This window comes from Hippocampus zosterae, chromosome 6 (genome assembly GCF_025434085.1).
Source record: "Hippocampus zosterae strain Florida chromosome 6, ASM2543408v3, whole genome shotgun sequence".
Taxonomy (NCBI): domain Eukaryota; kingdom Metazoa; phylum Chordata; class Actinopteri; order Syngnathiformes; family Syngnathidae; genus Hippocampus; species Hippocampus zosterae.
Window position 1 is genome coordinate 24,294,017 of NC_067456.1, and position 19,480 is coordinate 24,313,496.

Below are 19,480 nucleotides of genomic sequence, written 5' to 3' on the forward strand. Positions count from 1 at the left end.
AACAAAGTACAGGTGGCATATTAAAGTGTTCTTTTGTCGCTGTTGTTTCATGAGTCCATACTTTTTTTCCTCAAAATTGAGAAATTCCATAATTGTTTCCCTCCGCTTGATCTAAATACAAATACATAACTGTTACAACCACATTTCCCCCCTGTTGTTAAAGCCAGAAAGTTGCCATTTGAAATGGTTTTAGTTTTGTGTCATGTCTGTTAAGTGCTTTTTATCTTCATTCATTCGTTCATTTTCCAAACTGCTTTATCCTAATTAGGTGCTTTTTTTTTCTCGACAAAATTAAACAACTGCATGAGCATCCTCCGAAACTAGTGATTTTTTGCGAGGGGTTGTTTACATGTTGGTTCATTAGGCCAAAGAATAACTGACAATCAAACAGCTGTTTGGTTTCAAATTACGTTTTTTCCTATTTGAATTAAGCGTATATTTTTACTAAAAACAATAGATTTCACATATCACCCCTAATTTTTTTTTCTTTTAAGTACCGGCATGTACTTTTGGTCGGCAATAAATAAATTACTCCAGACTGAGTTGCAACTAAGTATTAGTAAACCAAGCCAGGACTGTGGTACAGTATGCTAACACTAACTCTTAACTTCCGATCTGTATAACGCCAGAAAACATTTTCTGTAGAAAATCAATCCACTCTAATGTGTTCTTTCTCATGAAGGAAAGTGGCAGTGAGATGTGACGACGTAAAATTTCTGTGATGAGTCTTTCAATTAAATACCATCCCCTTTGAATGTTACAAAAATCAGTAAACACGGGAATTGCGGCATATGACAAAAAAAAAACAAAAAAACAACCCAAACACAAAATTTTCACATCATACAGTATATACATACATCATTGATGACCACATAAGGCTGCCCCCCGTAGTCATGTTACAGCAGTTCTTTACACATCAGTATGTCAAGTGTGTGTATCAAAAAAACCCTCCTTCATGGAATTTCACAAATTCCTGTTTTAAGACACATTAGACGATGAAAACCAGCTAAATGTGTTCTGAGGGATCATTTTGAGGTTTAAGTCAAGCACAAGTTATTTTTCAGACAATATACAGCTGTCTATGTCAGTCACACAGTTTTGTTTTGTTTTTAGTTTGACAAAGTCAAAACACTCTTTCTGTTGGTTGTGGCATATTTGAACATTAAAAAAAAGAGTGGAGGGAGAACCTGTACTTTGCATCCGACAATTCTCATTGAGCGTAACACACGACAAACAAACCAAGTGACATTGAATAAAGTGGAAATGTTGAGGCGGCGAAGTCATTCCGACGAGCCACAACGTTATGACCAGTGACAAATGACAGGTATCCATATTACATAGAGCTGTCTTAAATATTCTGCCTTAACAAAGTTAATGATGCTCAGCTTTGATATAGACACTGCCCTATGTCGGGTATTTGTTTCAAAATTATTCTCGTGAACTGACCATGTGATCTTTGTAAATATTTGGTATTGCCCCGATTGTGAATCATATATTTCCAATGGTCATAACATTACACCTGGTTGGTGCAAACAAGCATGTGTCTGTGCAAGTCTTCTCATATTTTCATGCCATACCATGTAAAAAGTAACCATAATGATACATTGGTTGAAACAAGGAAATGCCACTTTGGGTGTGATGACCTCTAAAGCTACACATCCTTGATTTTCGAGCATATTGCTCTTTGCTCAATGGTCGTACAAATACAAAAATCCCACATAAAGGACACATATTAAACAAAAATCCAGTGTCACTTCAGTCGTAGTTCAAACAATGGCCTGGTCAAACCTGGTATAATTATCCATCCTGATGTCATCCGATCTCAACTGGAATTTTCAAACTTGTCAACATACGCCTTAAAAAAAATGCCATTGTTGGTTTTCTGTTTTTCGTTTGTTTTACATTTGTTTGTTTTAAATGCCACGTACTAAAGATAAAAATAGAAAAAAACAATGGGCCCTATTTTTGTAGACAGGTGGACATGCGTTCAGCATCGAAACTGATGCATCTTCGCTTCAGGCCACGTTGTGCCTCAGTGGGCATAGAAGCGGACAGAGGGTAGTTTTTATTTGACACCTTGGCGCAACTGACGATTTAGTGACAGAAAGTAGATCACAATTTAGACCAGCTGAAAGCAAGTCTAAGTTGTGGTGCAGGTGGTGAAACATGATTTTTATGGATTTCATTGAGGTGCAGGCAGACAGATTCAGAGCTCTGCGGACATGTGTGGTAGATATGATTCATAAATATGCCATCAGCGTGGGACCATCCCTCTGAATCATAGTAGGAATCAATTAATTGAATGAATTTATCTTTGTTACCCTCTTAAAATTATTTTTGAAAGCACCCCGCTGACGGCAGCATAACTATGGTTAGGGGGGCATTTCTCACGGATGCACAATCAAAGGGTAGTAGGCAGTCTCCGAGTGCCAATTTTACATAATCCGCCAGTGGAAATGTTCTGGTAGTTCTTTTTAAATGTACTTTGTGCGTGCCTAGCTACATGCAACATGGACCGCATATCTCTCCCAGCACTGAATTTCAAGGGTATGGAGGGAGCTGCTCCCACTGGATGGCAAACAAGTCAGCTATGTTTCCTCCCACTACGGCACAGATGCCCGCTTCTCTCTGCACCCGTCTAAGAAAATACGAAGACAAAGAAAAGTCCACCCACGTGCACAATTAGCCTGCGCTTTACCCTGGCCACGAAAATAGGACCCATAATCCAGCAAAATCATACGAAAATTTCTCAGTACATATTTACAGAGTCGCGAATCTGTGCCTCATAGAAGCTATAATAGGTACATTCAGTGCTTACGAGAAAAATCTAAATAACCTTAGTAATTAAATCCTTATTCACTAATACTGATCTTTCACTTGTAACTTGTTTTTTTTTCTTTCATAATGTGGTAATATGAATAATATTTAGGCCAAACATATGGTAGGTTGCATACTGGTGCCAGATATATTAGTTATTGTTCAGAGCAGTGTAGCAATCAAACAATTTTGAAGATGCTTGCTATCATTTCCTACATACAGTATTTAAACTTAGTGTTTAATTCTATACTAAATTGCCTTCATTTGATACTTCTGGAGTACAAAAATCTCAATACTCTTCATCTACAAATAATCACAGTGGAAGTCATTAATTTTATTTAAATTATAAACTGGGCCCGAGTTAATAATTTAAACTCGCGTGACAAGAAAGAGTCAACAATCTCAAATCAAAGTATATTAGTTTGAAAGTCAATGGTCATGGTTTACGATCCAAAATGAAGTAAATTTCCCCATTGTGGGACGAATAAAGGATATCTTATCTGAAGTAGCATACTCACTGTAATGTATTATATAGCTTTTAAAAAATATTGTGGAAAAATATAGTATAGTAACACTGATATCGCATAATAAATAACATAAGACACCTATCCACTTGTGATCGGATTATTCAGGACCAGTTTGAACCAGATGGAAAAATGTAAAATATCTGGAAGCAATTCATTCAGTCTTTCTTTGACAGCAGGTCATTTTCTTTCTTGCTGATGCCACCACTTTTGTATCTACAGCATGTGGGCTATTTCCATATCATTTGATCGATCACATTGAAGGCATTTTCATGAAGCAGTTTATGTCTTTCTAAAGAATCGAATTTCAGTGCGTCGCCAAGATTTGATCTGGCAGTTAGGATTGCCTTTATTATGAATGCCTGAAATTTGAAATCATCAATACAGTTTTCAAAATTGGACTTTAATAGTGAATGTTTCATAATGGAAGACCTTTAACATGAACACATTTCAAAATTAGAAAAAGTGTCTCAAATAATATGAAAATGACCCACGAAGAAAGTGGTTTAATCAGCTGATGAATGAATTGCGTTCTAAAATGAGATTGTCTTTGCAACTTTTCACATCTTTGCAAACACATCTTTGTCATGTACTCTCTTCTGATTGGAATTTACCTTATCCCAAAGCTTCAATATCAGTAGTTTTCCCAAGGTGGAGCCATCAGTCTAGAAGATCCATTGGCCATTTCCATAGTTTTTTTTGTTTGGGGTTTTTTGTGCTTTTTTTGGGGGGGGGGGCAGTAAGTCCCTTCAGAGTCTGCTCTTTACAAGTTCCACACAACTTCGAATATGAGGCTGCAGGCCTCAGATTAGCCTCTCCTCAGGAGGCACTTTGAGGACACTGCCCATCTCCAACCTGGCTCCAGCCACCTCCTGTGAGCTGGGACTGTAGGTGCCCTCTGACTGACGCTTCTTCCGGGCTGTCATGACAAGGAAAAATATAACTAAGATGGCTAGTAATAAACATAATGTGGTGAGGGGGATGGTCACCGCCAGCCAAGGGATCCGCTCCTTTTGCTGATTTTTCTGCAAGAGGACATGAGAGCAACTGTTATTCATTCATACGTTTTTCGATCACAACCCACAAAGCATTACATTTTCTCAAAAGCCGACAGTGTGTCCTTATAATTCGATGTGCCTTAAATATGGATCAATATTCTGATTTCTTGGATGTAGTATTTTAAATGTTCCGGAAAGCACTTTGTTACAGCTGCAGCAGTTGTGAAAGCTCTATATAAATAAAGCTGTATGATAATGTATTATATTCCCTTTAGTGTAGCTCTATCTAATGGCTGCATAACGCAACCGCAGCCACTATTGTAGATAGATAGATTGATTGTACAATACAATACTATTGTATTGTATCTATGCACCCATTTTAAAACAGTTTTAAAATAGGCCATTCGTTGAAGGTGCACCTTATACTCACTCCAAAGCGAGGAAAATGTGGTACTCCCGGGCAGGATCTCATCCCAGGACAATGGTCTCAAATTTGGAGGTGCTGATTTTCATCCCAACCATTTTACACTCAGCTGTGAACTGCTCCAGTGAGAGTTGGTGTCATGTTTCAGTTTGTGACCAACAGGTGGCACTGTGGGGCTTTTCCGTGCAGCTACAAACCTGTTGGTCGTTAGATAATTATCGGATTTAAACTCTGCTTTTAAAAGGAGAGCTTTTAAAAGGACAGCCCGAACACTCAGTGTCGGGTCATTGTCTGCTCTTGGCTTCTGTCATGTTTGTTTCAGTCATGTTAAGCTCATTGTTATGTTTTAGCTTGTCATGTTTTGGTCATGTTTTTGTTATTGAGAGTTTTTAGTTTCTGCCATGGTGTTTGTTTGTTACTTTGGATTTGTTTTGGTTTCATGACTTTGTTTTGGATTTAGTTTTCTGTGTTTTATCAATACACTCACTCAAATACACCCTGCTCCTCCCTCCTGCCTGCTTTTTGGGGTCCACCACCACCTTGAAACGTGACAGAATGACCCGACCACCTGGACCCCGCAGGTACAAAGAACTGGTCCCTGTTCCACCATGTGCCTAGCGGAGCACGTCTGCGGCCAACACCATTTTCCCCTTCAGGCAGTGCTGGTGATGCGGCTGTCCCATGTCCCGCCTTCAGGCAGCGCGGGTGATGCGGCTGTCCCATGTTCCCCCTTCAGGCAGCGCAGGTTATGCGGCTGTTCCATGTTTTCGTCTCGTCAAGCCACGTCTGCGGTAGGCCGAGCCCCATTCGCGTCCACCTTGAGCCGAGGCTCGTCACGTGTCTGTTCGAGCGGATTCACATTCACGTCCACGACGAGCCGTGCCACGTCCACGCCCACGTCAGGCCGAGCCCCTGTTCATGTCCGGCTGTCCCATGTCCCCGCTACGTCAAGATCCGTCCACGTCAGGCCATGCCCAGCCAAAGGGTTGCTGTCGCTTCTTGATCCTGTTCTCTGGCGAGGCGAAGGTCATCGTCGCTTTTGTTGCCGTTCCTCGGCAAGGCAAGCCTTTGGACAATTTTGGGACGTCTGGGATCCGTCCCTTGAGGGAGGGATACTGTCATGTTTTGGTTTGTGACCAACAGGTGGCACTGTGGGGCTTTTCCCTGCAGCTGCACACCTGTTGGTCGTTAGATAATTAGCGGCTTTAAAAGGACTCCCAGCCCGAACACTCAGTGTCGGGTCATTGTTTGCTCTTGGCTTCCGTCATGTTTGTTTCAGTCATGTTTTGGTCATGTTTTTGTTATTGAGAGTTTTTAGTTTCTGCCATGGTGTTTGTTTGTTACTTTGGATTTATTTTGGTTTCATGACTTTGTTTTGGATTTAGTTTTCTATGTTTTATCAATACACTTCTCCAAATACACCCTGCTGCTGCCTGCTTTTTGGGGTCCACCACCACCTTGCTACGTGACAGTTGGAGATTGCGGCTTGATGAAGCCAACTCTACCAAATCATCTGCAAAAAGCAGAGATTGCAATATGAGACCACCAAACTGGAACCTCTCAAACTCCTTTGCTGCGCCAAAAAATTCTGTCCATAAAGGTTATGAACAGAATCGTTGAAAAAGGGCACTCCAAACATCCCCGGAAATGAATCAGACTTAGTGCTGACAATGCAGTTCAAAAATCGGTTGTGCAGGGCCCAAACAGTCTGTATCAGTACTCCGTACACCCAAAGTAGCCGCCACAGAACTCTCTGATTAACATAACTAGTTGTGCGACCTTGCATTCACCCTCAATGATCCTGTCAAGGGTGTAGAGCTGGTGCATTGTTCTACAGCCAGGACAAAAACCACACTGTTCCTCCTGAATATGAGAACCCATGAACACGGGGCCCTGGTGACCCACAACAAGGCATGAGAGAACATGACCCAATTTTTGTCAACATCATAAGGAATTTTGGAACTTTTTTCTGGTCCCTCATCTAGGACTTGTTTGCCATGGAGGACACCGGCAGGAGCATAAAGCCCCAGACTATTTAGCTCCTAGCATCATTGAGATACCCAAATCCCTCCACCACGATAAGGTAATGCCTCAAGGAGGGATACAGTAGTTTTAAAACCTTTACTAAAAAAAGTCTATAATTTATGTCATATGTTTATGTTCAAAGCTCAGATTTTTTTTTAATGGACCAGGACCAGGACAAATTTACTTGTTGACTCCTTTTAAACCAATTATATCAAATGTGCACTATTTTTTTTTTACATTTGTCATTTCTTTACACGTGTGTATACGATTATTATTAATGATCACAAGAAAATGAAAGTATTATATTCATGAGGAACAAAGCATACATATATATAGCATTTATTCTATACCACTGTGTGTGTTTGTGTACAAATATATACCGGTACATATATACATGATTCATATATATATATATATATATATATATATATATATATATATATGAGGGTGGTGGGCGGGCGGTGTCCCACCTGCCCCCCATGCCATCTGTGCCCATGCTCAGGTTGATTGATGAATTGGTGCAAAGATTTCATTATCACTTACATTGCTTTCACACTGGGATCCACTATAGCCTGGCACACATGCACACTTGAAGTGGTTGAGTCTGTCTAGACAGGTGGCACCATTAAGACAAGGACTGGACTCACATTCGTCTATTTCTGTCTCACACCTGAAAGACATCAGCAGGGCTTTAATACAACATGAAGTGACACACACCTTCACAAGCAGGTCTCACCAACAAACACTCTCCTGACCTGACATGTTGAGTCAGTCTAAGCCTGTCTCAACAGCATGTTTGGAGACATTTTTTTGTATTGAGAAAAAGAAAAAAATCACAACAATTGTAAAATACATCTTGTCACAATTTTTTTTTTTAATGATGAACCTTTTCTCTATTTTTGCTGACCTTCAGATTATCTCTGCATCAATTCTACCAAATTAAGAGGAAATACATTTTGGGAAGTGTTACTATATAAAATCCAGTGTAATCTGAAATTGAACCTTGATTAGACAGGTGACTTTCTACAAGAATATCAGTTCAGCTTTCAGACAAAGCAAGTATCGGGTGTTGAATATGTGAGACTCACCTGGCACCAGTGTACCCTGGCTTGCAGGTGCAGTTGCCGCCAGTGTCTCCTCCTATGCAAACCCCTCCATGAAGGCACTCTGTTTTGGCATCGCATGCCACTGGAGGGAATCGCCGCCTGTTGGGCACAAAAATATGATGCCAATGCCTATACAGTACCACTCGCTGGTGACTTTATGCTTTGTACTTTTAATTCGTGAAGTTTTGCTTACAATATTTAAAAATCAGTTAGCAGGCGAAGAAATGCATAAGCATTGATATTAATGATTTTTTTTTTTTTAAATGGACCAAAAGTTCCTATGTAGTCTGTAAAGGTCACATGGAGTGATTATAATTAACATGTTTGAGGTATCGCAGGACTGTAAGTTCAAATTTGAACACTAACAAAAAAGAAATTGAGGAAAAAATATACATCGCAGCTTCCACAAAATCAGTTTGGGTTTCTGTGCCACCACAGAGAGGGTACCGGTGATGGCAAAGAGACAATTCTAAAGGAGGAAATCTAACTAATTCCTGGCAGAGCAGAGGCTAAAATGATCTCTACCTTTGACTGTTATTTTGACTGGTATGATATGGTAAAATCAGGAAAAGAAGTTACATTTATGGATCCCACCCCGGCCCATTAGGACACAACACTAGCGCAATTCCCGGCAATAAAGTCACGCGATTTCAAGGTGGTTTGTTTTCAAATGTCACGAAACAGGTTGTTCTTCACACACATCTCTAAGTAGGCTGCTCGGTGCAAAATGATAATAATAATGAACTAATAATAAAAAGACAAAAAGTAACACTTGGAAGTGAGACACTGTACATGTTGGCCTTCTGTGGAGCGTCGTATAGCGATCATCTGTTTATACACAAAGACATGGGTGAGTACATAATATATTGTTTTTACGTCTCATTATTAACATTACACAATCCTATACATTTTAGAGTTCTTTTTAAGATCCTATTATTTGTTTTCAAATCTTTAAATGACCTCGCTCCACCTTACCTCTCTGAGCCCCTCCACCTCAACACACCTGTTCCTCAGGTCTGGGGACCAGACATTATTAAAGGTACCAAGAACTAAGCGGAGGCTCAGAGAGGATCGAGCCTTTTCCGTTGCTGCTCCCTCTCACTGGAATGACCTCCCACTGAACATTCGGCAAGCCCCCTTGCTGCCCATCTTTAAAACTCGTCTTAAAACTCATTGTTATTCTTTGGCTTTTGACTGAACATGTGACTTGTTTTTAGTTTTTACTGTTTTTGTGCTATCTACTGTCTTTCTGATTAATTTCTTGTTTTATTGTTTGTTGTTATATATATGATATTTGCTCCATGTACAGCACTTTGTATACATCGGTGGTTGTTTTAAAGTGCTCTATAAAGTCAGTTGAGTTGAGAATTAAGTGCAGAATTATTAGATGGCTTGCAAAAAGACTGGTATATGTAACTGGTGTATGTCTACTTAAAAGGAGGGATGTCCCAATCACATTCTTTTGCAGCTGAGTCCCAGTCACTTGATTTTAAGTATCTGCCGATATCCAGTCCTGATCCAATATGTCTGCAATGCACCGAGGGAAGAAAAGGAAGACAATATTCAAATTATCTTTTTATTCTTATTTTTACATTTTTTAAGTATCTCAAGATGATACCTTTGTAATCGGCAGTAGTTCAAATCAAGTGAACTTTCAAAATCAATCAATTTTTTTTCTGCCAATACCGATCAGCTGAAGATTATGTGTCCCACCCGGATTTGCGATCCTGTTGATCAGCTCGGGACACCCCTACTGAAAACGGGTTTAAGAAGTACGATAAGCTACATAAAGTCTCACATGCTCTAAAATTATACGTAAGAGAGAGATGAACAACTTACTGACAGCGTTTGCCCACGTATCCAGAGGGACATACACAGGTATGAGTTGCATTTGTTTCCACACAAGTCCCCTCATTCAAGCAGCTAAACTCCAAACAGTTATCCACCTCTTGCTGACAGTTTCTCCCAATATATCCAGGCTCGCAGTCACATTGGTAGTCTGCCAGAAGATCTTCACATGTCCCATAGACACAGGGTCCAGAAGAGCACTCATTTATTTCGGCCTCGCAAAGTTCTCCCTCCCACCCTGGGTTGCAGCTGCAGTTAAACTCATTGAAGTGGTCCTGGCACACACCCTCATTGAAACACGGCTGAGAGTCACAAACCGGGGCACCCTGGCATCCCAAGTTTGGCTCACGTCCACTCAGTCTGGAGAAATGACTTGTCTGAGGGGCATCTGGGACACTGAAAATTGGAAGGTAGATTCCACCGACTCGCACTTCCCCCAAACAACCGGAATATTTTTCCGCCAGCCAAATTTGGGTATTATTCAGGAAATTGAGGTTGCCGCCAACTCCAAGGCTACAACCTGCTATCTGCCCATCGACAGTTAGACGCCATCGGGACACTGACTGTGCAGGGTCCATCATGGTCAACTGGATGCGATGCCACGCTCCATCTGCAACGGTCCTGTCACTGGTAAAAGCCAGCAGCTCTGCACTCGTCCCGGTGTCCATTTTGACCAGAAGTGTAGAATTAAGGAGGCCCAGACAGAATACCTCAGCTCGGTTCTCAGCCCTCAACAAGATTCCGTTGTCGTCCCGTGTTCTAATGTCCATCGTGATGTTTGTTACTGGACTCAACAGGGAGTTGTTGGCAAAATACTCAAGAGCATTGTCCTGGAAAATGGCTTCAGTCAGACCTGTGGGAGGCAAAGATAATGAGTTTAAGATGCTATTTTTTTTACCTTGAGTGGAGATCAGCAATTTTATACACTCCACAGTCTTCATTTTGTGGCCTTTATGGAAGAGCTATTTTCGCATGTATTTTTTTTCTACTCAGGTATCATTGACGGGTGGCCTGGTGGTTGACTGGTTAGCATGCCGGCTTCACAGTACAGAGGTATGGGGTTCGATTCCAGCAATGGCCTTCCTGTGTGGAGTTTGCATGTTCTCCCTGTGCCTGCGGGTACTCCGGTTTCCTCCCACATTCCAAAAACATGCATGGCAGGTTAATGGAACCTAGGTGTGAGTGTGAGCGCAGATGGTTGTTTGTCTATGTGTGCCCTGCAATTGGCTGGCAACCAGTTCAGGGTGTCCCCCGCCTACTGCCCGAAGACAGCTGGGATAGGCTCCAGCACGCCCCGTGACCCTTGTGAGGATAAGCGGATCAGAAAATGGATGAATGGTATCATTGACCAGTAGTTATTTTTCATAGTGACGTTAGTTGCGTCGAGAATCTTTTCCATTACAGAATGTCTTTTACCTGGAAGTTAAAAGAAACACAATTTCAATTTCTTCCTTGGATGTAAATCATATCCGATCGGTGGGTTGTCTAAACCACTGAATGCTGATTTGACCCTTTTCTAACACTTGTCCTTAAATAACTTTTATCTTGAATGAAGGTAGTGACAAAAGATTACTTACATTCATAACCATCCCATACGTCGACACACTGGCCTCCTTCAAAGCAAGGGTTTTCGACACACCACAAACGTCTCTCACACAGTCGTCCAGAGAAGTTAATGGGGCAGTCACACTTGAAATCATTCCAGGTGATCTGACACTTTCCACCGTTGACACATGGCTCATGCTGTGTACAGACAAACACAGGTGCATAGATTAGATGCTCACTTGCAAAATCTCTAACCCAAGACGACTGCAGGGGTTCAGAACGAGCCGCAGAGGAGATTAGGACGTAAGAAACAGATCAAAGGGATTCACAACCAGATCAACGTCAGTTAGGTTGAGGCAGCACAGCATAGCACAGGCCAACTGTCAGAGTGCATAGAAACATTGTAACACAGTTCCCTCAGTTTAGCACCGGTAAAACGGGGGGATTTGTCCTAAAACTGCTTTGTGGGGATCAGGTGTAGTGTTTATGCCATACCTTGCATGTATTGTCACTTTGACATCCTGGGAGAATATTCTTCACATCAGTTGCCTGATAAATGTCCGCCTCTCCTTTATGGTCCATGATGGACAAATGCTTGTCATCCAGTCGAATGTCTTGTAGGCAGCCCTTAAATTTTGCACCCCAGTTATTGAAATTTTCACCTCCAGGGAGTCCTCCGACATACACAACATCCCCTGCTTCTATGCTCACATTCCCTATGGCGCGATGGTTCCCCGCTATGGGGAAGAACACATGGCCATAGTTTACTTTTAACGTCACCAAATTATTTTTCCCATCTGTGACAAACTTCGCTTCCGACAAGAGTGTGGTGTGAGGGCTGTAGATGGCGACTGTAGCTTCCTTCAGGTAAATTGTCAGGTAGGACTTTTGCCCTCGGCGAAACTGCAGAAGAAGGCCATTTTTTTTAAGAGAGCGCATTATAAAGGAGATGGTAAAATTTTCTCCGTGGGTTTCTGTGATGTTGAAGGCAGCGTAGCTTGTAGTGTTCTCATGACCAAAGGTCCAGGATGGGTACTCTACAAAGACAATGTTGAAACGGATTCATTATACAGTATCAAGTACATGCAGTGTCTGAATGACTTGTTTTTCAAATTCCTGCAGTTTTACGAATCTAAAGCTGTAGCTTGTCTGTTTTAGCAACTAAGTAAACTGCCTGAAGTTGCATTACCAGAGCAATTAAAGCAGTTTGTGGGAATTCAGACAGCTTCAAATGCAGCGTAATACCACAATTCAAAGAACTCTCACCTCTTTCACACGTTTCTCCAAAGTATGGGCGGTGACACTGACATTTGGCCACAACCCACATGTCCAGGCAAAATCCAAATTGTTTGCAAGGGTCATCGTGGCACACATCTTCTTTGAAACAGCCCAATTCCAAGCCTACGGTCTCCTCCCTCATGAGGTCCTGAGGTAGCAGCAATTTATTGTCAACTCGAAGGTCTTCCATGCAGCCAATGAAACTTCTCCCACTTATCGTGAGTGTCAAATATTCCTTTGGTGCTCCTCCTACATACAACTGTTGAAATGAATTTGACTGGAAGAAGATCAGATGGTTGTACACCTGATTTTTCACTTGACATCCTTCCTCACAGCCAGGTCCCTCGACGGCCATAATCAACCGCTCATCCATAGTCACAGCGACTTGGTACCATTCTCCGTCATTCACCGGACCTGGATAAATGACCTGCAGCAATCGCCCAAATTTTAACTTGGCCTGGAGAGAACCCCGCACTAACTCCAGGGAGATGAAGTGTTCCATGGTACCGCGATGGTACAACAACATGTCAGGTAGAGTGCTCCTGAATCTCAGCTGCATATGGAGTCCAAACATGTGGTCATCAGTAACTTGTCTAGCTCTGTTTTTCGAAACAGGCACCTGCATGTGGACGTAGCCCTTGGAGTTGAAGGAAAAGGTGGTAGAGGTGTTGCAGAGTCCTCCTGTCCAGCCCGGCCCACAGAGGCACGTGTAGCTATGCTCGCCATACGCTGTCAGCAGTGGCATGCAGATGCCGTCATGTTGACATTGGTGCTGCTGACAGCCAATCAGGAGAACATCACAGTTGCGCCCACCCAATGGCTCTTTATATGGTTCTGGTTCAGGACACTGACATATATAAGAGTTGGCAGCATCTTCACATGTGGCACCATTCTGGCAGGGATTGCTGTCACACTCGTCAATATCCACTTCGCAATGCACACCTGCATGGAAAGAACCACCATTGTAGTCATTCGTACCGAAACACTGATCCATCATCACATCCTCTCATAATGACCACAAGCGACATTGGCAGATATCATCAACTGATTTAATCATATTAAGCAAGTTGATAACTAAACAACGTTGGCCACTGTGCTGGACACTGGTTGTTCTGACTTCCATAATTAGATGCAGAAACAAGTGCGCCTGCATGCAGCCTTCTCAGTAGATTTGATTGAGGCAGTGAATTATTTTGTCATTTGGCAGATGAGGAAGCTGGGAGAGGAAATTGTGACTGGGTCAATTAAATTTACAATATTCCTCAACTTTGAAGAAAGGCCAGTGCCTTTGACTTTAAGTGCATTGACTGTCATACAACTATTACGGTACGTGCTGGCTGCTTATTGATGGATCATTCGCAGCTGTAAAAACTCTAGAAAAAGGAGGAGAAAAGCAGTCACGTACTGTATTTGAAAAGCTTCTAAATCACGAAGCTATTTGTAGAATTGTATGTCAAGGCTATGTCTTCTAATGCAAGCACATATTTTTAGAGCTACAACGCATACAGTACATTAAAAAAGTGCTGTATCATTCTGTACCTGTCAGCTGCCATGGCCCACCGCAGAAACAGAGCAGCAGCAATAACCTCCTTCCTCTCATGTTCCAATGAGTTTACAGCCAACACACTCACTCTCTCACTCCCGGATGACACGAGTGGCACAACCTTGTCTTCTCTGTCCTTGTACTCCACAAGCTTAAAAAAGCACAAGTGTCTTTACTCCTCCACTATGCTCCATGCGGGCAGACAGGAGTGATTACAAGGCAGCCCTGCCCACCTTTTCTTTTTTTTTCTCGCCTCCTCTATCCCCCCCTCCCTTTCACACATCCTGTGTTCCTGACCGTCTACAGCCCATCCCGAGCTAAGTAATAAGCCTCCAGCTTCCAGCTGGCTCCTGTCAGAATTTGACAAGAGGAATGTGTTCCTGATCCCTGCACTGGCCTGTGGGTGCTGGGTAGTGGCGGGTGCTTCTGAAATGAACCTGTAGGTGGCACTACAGGCCTATGGCTCCTGAGGCTCCAATTGAGCCAACAGAACTGAAGTAAACGCACTTCAACGCACACAAGCACACACATATTCAGTTGAATGTAGGCAAGTGTTGCGGGGCTGCAGACCCCTATTGAACTATTTACATAATATAATAACATTAAAGATACACTGTCGAATTTAGTTCCATCTACTGGTCAATATATAAAATGCAATGACCTAAGATTGAAGCACAGGCACTCCGGTGCCTCAGGGAGACCATACTTTGCAAGCCTCCCACAAATTTTTTTCAGTTGAGATGGGAGCAAAATGTTATCCCAAACGACTTCTAGTATACCCTCAAGTTACGGAGAAAGCCATGGCATTTATTACACATTCTGCAGTCATGGTTTTGAGGAATGGTCACTAAGTTTGTTTCCTTCAGGTATCCGTAGCAGAAAGATGTCGGCGAAACACGGCAGTCTCCTGTCGGGAAGGAGTGCCTTTTGTAATATAATTAGCAATTACTTCACCTACAATTCCAGAAAAAATACCTAAAACATATATTTTGCATATTATTGAAATTAATAGTGGGTTTTTGAAATTATGAACATGTAAAAAATTTTCCACACTGTCCCTTCAAATACAACAGACATGCAAAAATGTGTTTCTTTGCAAATTCGTTTGAGTTCAAATTTTGCAACTCATGCCACACGTTTGCATCACGCTGCATCGCAACAGCCAATCGGTCTCAAAAATGTTCTGCGAAGACATATTGTGTCACATATAACGTCCTGGACTTATTGAGCAATGGCTTTATGTGGCCACCTGAACCGATTTAATAACGTCTCTAGGAGCGTAGCTCCCCGAAACCCTGAAATGCATAGAATCACATGTATTTTTTAACCTAAAAAAACAAAATGCTTTGATTTAATTGACATGATTTAACATGTCATATTAGCTTCTGGGCCCTGGGGTCACTTGGTGGTCAGTAAGGAAGGAGAAGTCACGAAAGCATTTTGACGTATTTAAAGGTGTAAGCGATTTATTAGCAATGTGCATAGTTTTTTTTTTTTTTTATAGACTGAAGGAGCCTGAACCTGAGCATAGGCTATGGCTTATTAAAAAGTGATGTCAATTAAACATTTGTATTTTAACACTTTTAACAATTATGAAAGACTTATTAGCCCAAACTTGAGTATATAGACCTGGCCTATTGTACTGTACAGTGAAACTCCTCTAGAATGATACCTACATGGGCGAAAATACCCCCTGTGTGAAAAAATCTTCATGCATTAACACCATTCCCATTCTCCTGGCCCCATACAACGAAAAAAAAACCTGTTGCGTTATACGAAATCTTTTTCTCTGCTCTTGCCTCGCGAAGAGATTTATGACAACGAAGTCTAATCCAACAGCGACCTCTACTGTTTCGTTTGTAAACGGCAACAGCAACCACCACACTGGTTTACATAGTGAAGGATTTTTATTTCGTTCACAGCTCCGAGTTTCCTGAATGCAACATAGTCATAGCTGCTCTGCCATTGGCTTACCGAGCTTCATCCTTGCCTCCGATTGGCCAAGAGGGACCACACTATCTATGTGTATAGATACTGTAGCTAGATCCGTGGAAGATAGAGTGGAATGCATCCGATTAGCTGCTCAGAGTAAATTGCTTGTGGCTCGACGGACAGTCAAATAAACGAACGTTTCCTGGAATGCTTTATTTGTTATCGTGCTAAAAACCTTATGCTAACTGGAACGCTAATTAGAAAGAAGGCGAGTTCCATTGCGCTAACTATGGCCATCGAAGACTATGAAGTGACTCGTGGCTGGCTTTAAAAGTTCATTGCATGACATCAGCTGAGCAACGCTGTCTTGGGTGGCGATCGAGGGGAGGTTGAGTTAGAGACAGTGAGATAGTGGGAAAAAAAAGCCACCGGGTCCCGGTGTGTGTGTCCGTGTGCGTGTGTGTGTGTGTGTGTGTGCGTGTGTTTACATCTCAGATCAAATTTGCTACAGTGAAAACCCCTGTTGTGAAAAATTTCTCGCTGCGAACATGATTTTGTTGTAGAGGAGTTTCACTGTACAGTATACACATAAATTGCTGTAAATTAAATAGAGCCTGTCTGGGAACACTTTTACTAAAAGAGGACAATAATAAAATACATAAATAAAATAATAAATATAAAATAATAATAAAATAATGTTAAATTGCTCCATGTACAGCACTTTGTATGCAGCGATGGCTGTTTAAAAGTGCTCTATAAATACTGTTGACTTGACTTGACTTGTTGAATACTAAAATAGCCTATAAAGTCCTGTAAACGTAACAACTGGGGAAAACCTTTAAGAGGAAAAAAAGAATGAAACAAAAATTGAAACACTTGTGTGTGTACATGTTTTGTCGACATTTTTTAAAACCCGTTGTTCAGCCTGGTGTTTAGTGTGGGCTGCGTGTGAGCTGGCAGACAGACAGAGGATTTGGCACAGAACAGATGACAACGTACCAGATGTAGGCTACCGCTCATGTGTTCGCAGGAGGTCCTGTGTACTTAAAAAGTGTGCGGTATTGGTTTGGGTCTGCGACAGGTGCCTTTTAAACTATTTCAGCTTGGTCCCAAAGGTTTGATGTGTGAATATAGTTGTCTTATGACTGTGTCTTTGTAATATCTACTAGAAAACCCAAATCAGCCAGGGGTGTCCAAACTATTTGCCAAGGGTCGGCACCCTTGGCAAATAGTTTGGACGCTAGGTTGTCCTTTTTCAGCCAAAAACTCATTGATTTGCTGCCTAAGAGAGTAGAAGCATGAAAGTGCAGAATTTCGACTGAGCCATCGCACATCAGTGTAATAGACAACATCTCCATATTCTGCATGAATCTCGCTTAGAAATTGTTGAAACTAACGGTGGAATAGCACTCTGTAGCGGATATAGTTCATAGTCAAGACATGTTTGTCTTGGAGATGTTTGGGACATAGGACTTGCCGATGAATGATGCAATGGAGTTTTACAGCTTCACCCTCTTCTTCACTTACTTTTACTTATTTGTGTTGCTAATTCACTTCATTCGCCGGTCATGGTGCGCTATCCGTAATAATCTCTGAAATTTTATTCCACTGGAGTTTTATGTCATTCACAGTGCAAACAGAAGAGGGAAAAGTCTTTTCCTCTTGTTTGGGTTTTCAGGCTCTGGAGGTCAAATAGTTCTTCAGTAACGTTTATTTCATTGTCCACCACCCTAAAAAAAATCATTAACTGAGCAGCATCTGAGGCGTCAAGCCCTTGCTGCTTCTCAGGACAGATTTCACGCAGTATTTCATAAATTCACCTTTGTTGAAAGGTTTGGAATGCTTTGCGATCAGTGTTGCTACCTCGTAACTAGCCTTTGTCGCATTCTCATTTGACTCTCGGGCTCTTGCAAAATATTGCTAATGTGAGATTAAACTAGCTTCAAGTTGCTTCCATTTCTCAGTGGGTTCCTTCCCTGTAATCTTGTCATACATGTCAGTGTGTCTCGTTTGGCAATGTCCAAATTCTATTCATCCCTAAAATGTCGACCCTCGCAGTTAACTTTATTTTTTGTTGATTGTCGCCATTTTAAAAATTGGGGGACAAAGGGGCACACATGGTGATGTCGCGACAGTGGGTAAATGAGTAACGGTGTTCAGTGTGTTCGCTCTAAACTGTGCGTATTGGGCAAAATCTGCGGGCCAAACATTACTGATTTTATGACAGAGGCCGAGGGACCGGATAAAATTCCACCATAGGACGCATGAATTAGGGTATCCGACTCAAGATGAGTCAGTGCCTCAGCAGTCATGGGCCTCGCTGCACATTATTTTGGATGAAGCACCTTGCACTTTTTGTAGCCTTAGTCAAGTGGGTGGCAGCAAGACTATGTGATGGCTGGGCATGCAGGCGGGAGCACATCATGTGGTGACGACCCCTTGCATTTGGCAAGTAAATCAAGCACACGCATATGGAACTTAATAGGATTATGTTTGGTTCCGTATGCCATTTTCCATCATTTTTTTAATCCAGCGAATACCTGAGTGATTTATTCATTGTAAATTCTCATTTGAAGCATGTTTTTTCCAAAAATGTAGCTCTAAAGTATAAAAAAAACTGATTTGCACATACACGCGTCACATAGGTCCCTTTGTCCTTTTGTTTTTCAGCAGATTTGAAACAGGCTCCTAAGCAGCTTTATCATAATCTCCTCTCCCCTCCAACAATTGCTTTGTGGTCCTCGTTTAATACCCAAGATGAACATATGGTACCATTTATTGGCTTTGTTGTTGTCTGCTGTTCTCCTGTAAACCATATGCAGCCCCTTCTGTTTACTGTGGCCCGAGTGTCCTGCTGGTACAAATTTGTTGGTAACGCTTGGCTTATTGCTTCCCATTTTGTTATTGCATGATTTTCTCGAAATTCAAATTTTTCTCAGGGATGTGAGGTTAGTATGGAGGGTCCATTATCAGTGGAATCTGACCATACTTTCCAACAACCAGTACAATTTTCACATACAGTATTTCAGTCCACAGCAGGCTTCAAGAAAAATTTGACAAACTGCATCGCTGAGCGACTGCAAACCTATGACACTGAATGCTACGTCCATGTTGATTTGGTAGTGTCCATTATTTGAAATAACATTGAAAGCCACTCGATAAATAACTTATTTATTATGGTAGAGTTTTTAACCAATTATATTTCAGATAGCTTGTGTTGCCAGGTAAACTAACCTTGCTCGGGGCCTTCAGATTAAACAGAGCAGGCCCCTGTGTGCTGTAAATGAACGGGCACAGTCAGCTTGCAATAGCCAATCAGATCACAAGTCTGCGTACCAGGGCCAGCTAGAAGGGCTTACGTCGACGTAAGCCTGAGCGTTCAGTGATTGGATTAGCGCCTGCTAGAGGGAGCTGTTGCTGCATTTTGACCCAAAATAGCC

At 41.8% G+C, this 19,480-nt stretch overlaps 1 protein-coding gene across 1 annotated transcript in view; it reads right to left on the reverse strand.

Moving 5' to 3' along the window:
* Positions 1 to 507: 507 nt before the first annotated feature.
* Positions 508 to 19,480, reverse strand: part of LOC127602200 (protein crumbs homolog 1-like) — a 41,887-nt gene continuing 22,914 nt past the window's right edge. Inside the window, exons 7-13 of the mRNA XM_052068151.1 lie at positions 12,554 to 13,507; positions 11,783 to 12,324; positions 11,320 to 11,485; positions 9,734 to 10,595; positions 7,877 to 7,993; positions 7,332 to 7,458; positions 508 to 4,366 (exon numbers count right to left, since the gene is read on the reverse strand). Of these exons, the coding sequence (XP_051924111.1) occupies positions 4,145 to 4,366; positions 7,332 to 7,458; positions 7,877 to 7,993; positions 9,734 to 10,595; positions 11,320 to 11,485; positions 11,783 to 12,324; positions 12,554 to 13,507 (2,990 nt within the window). The 3' untranslated portion in view covers positions 508 to 4,144. The remainder of the gene's footprint in view (positions 4,367 to 7,331; positions 7,459 to 7,876; positions 7,994 to 9,733; positions 10,596 to 11,319; positions 11,486 to 11,782; positions 12,325 to 12,553; positions 13,508 to 19,480) is intronic.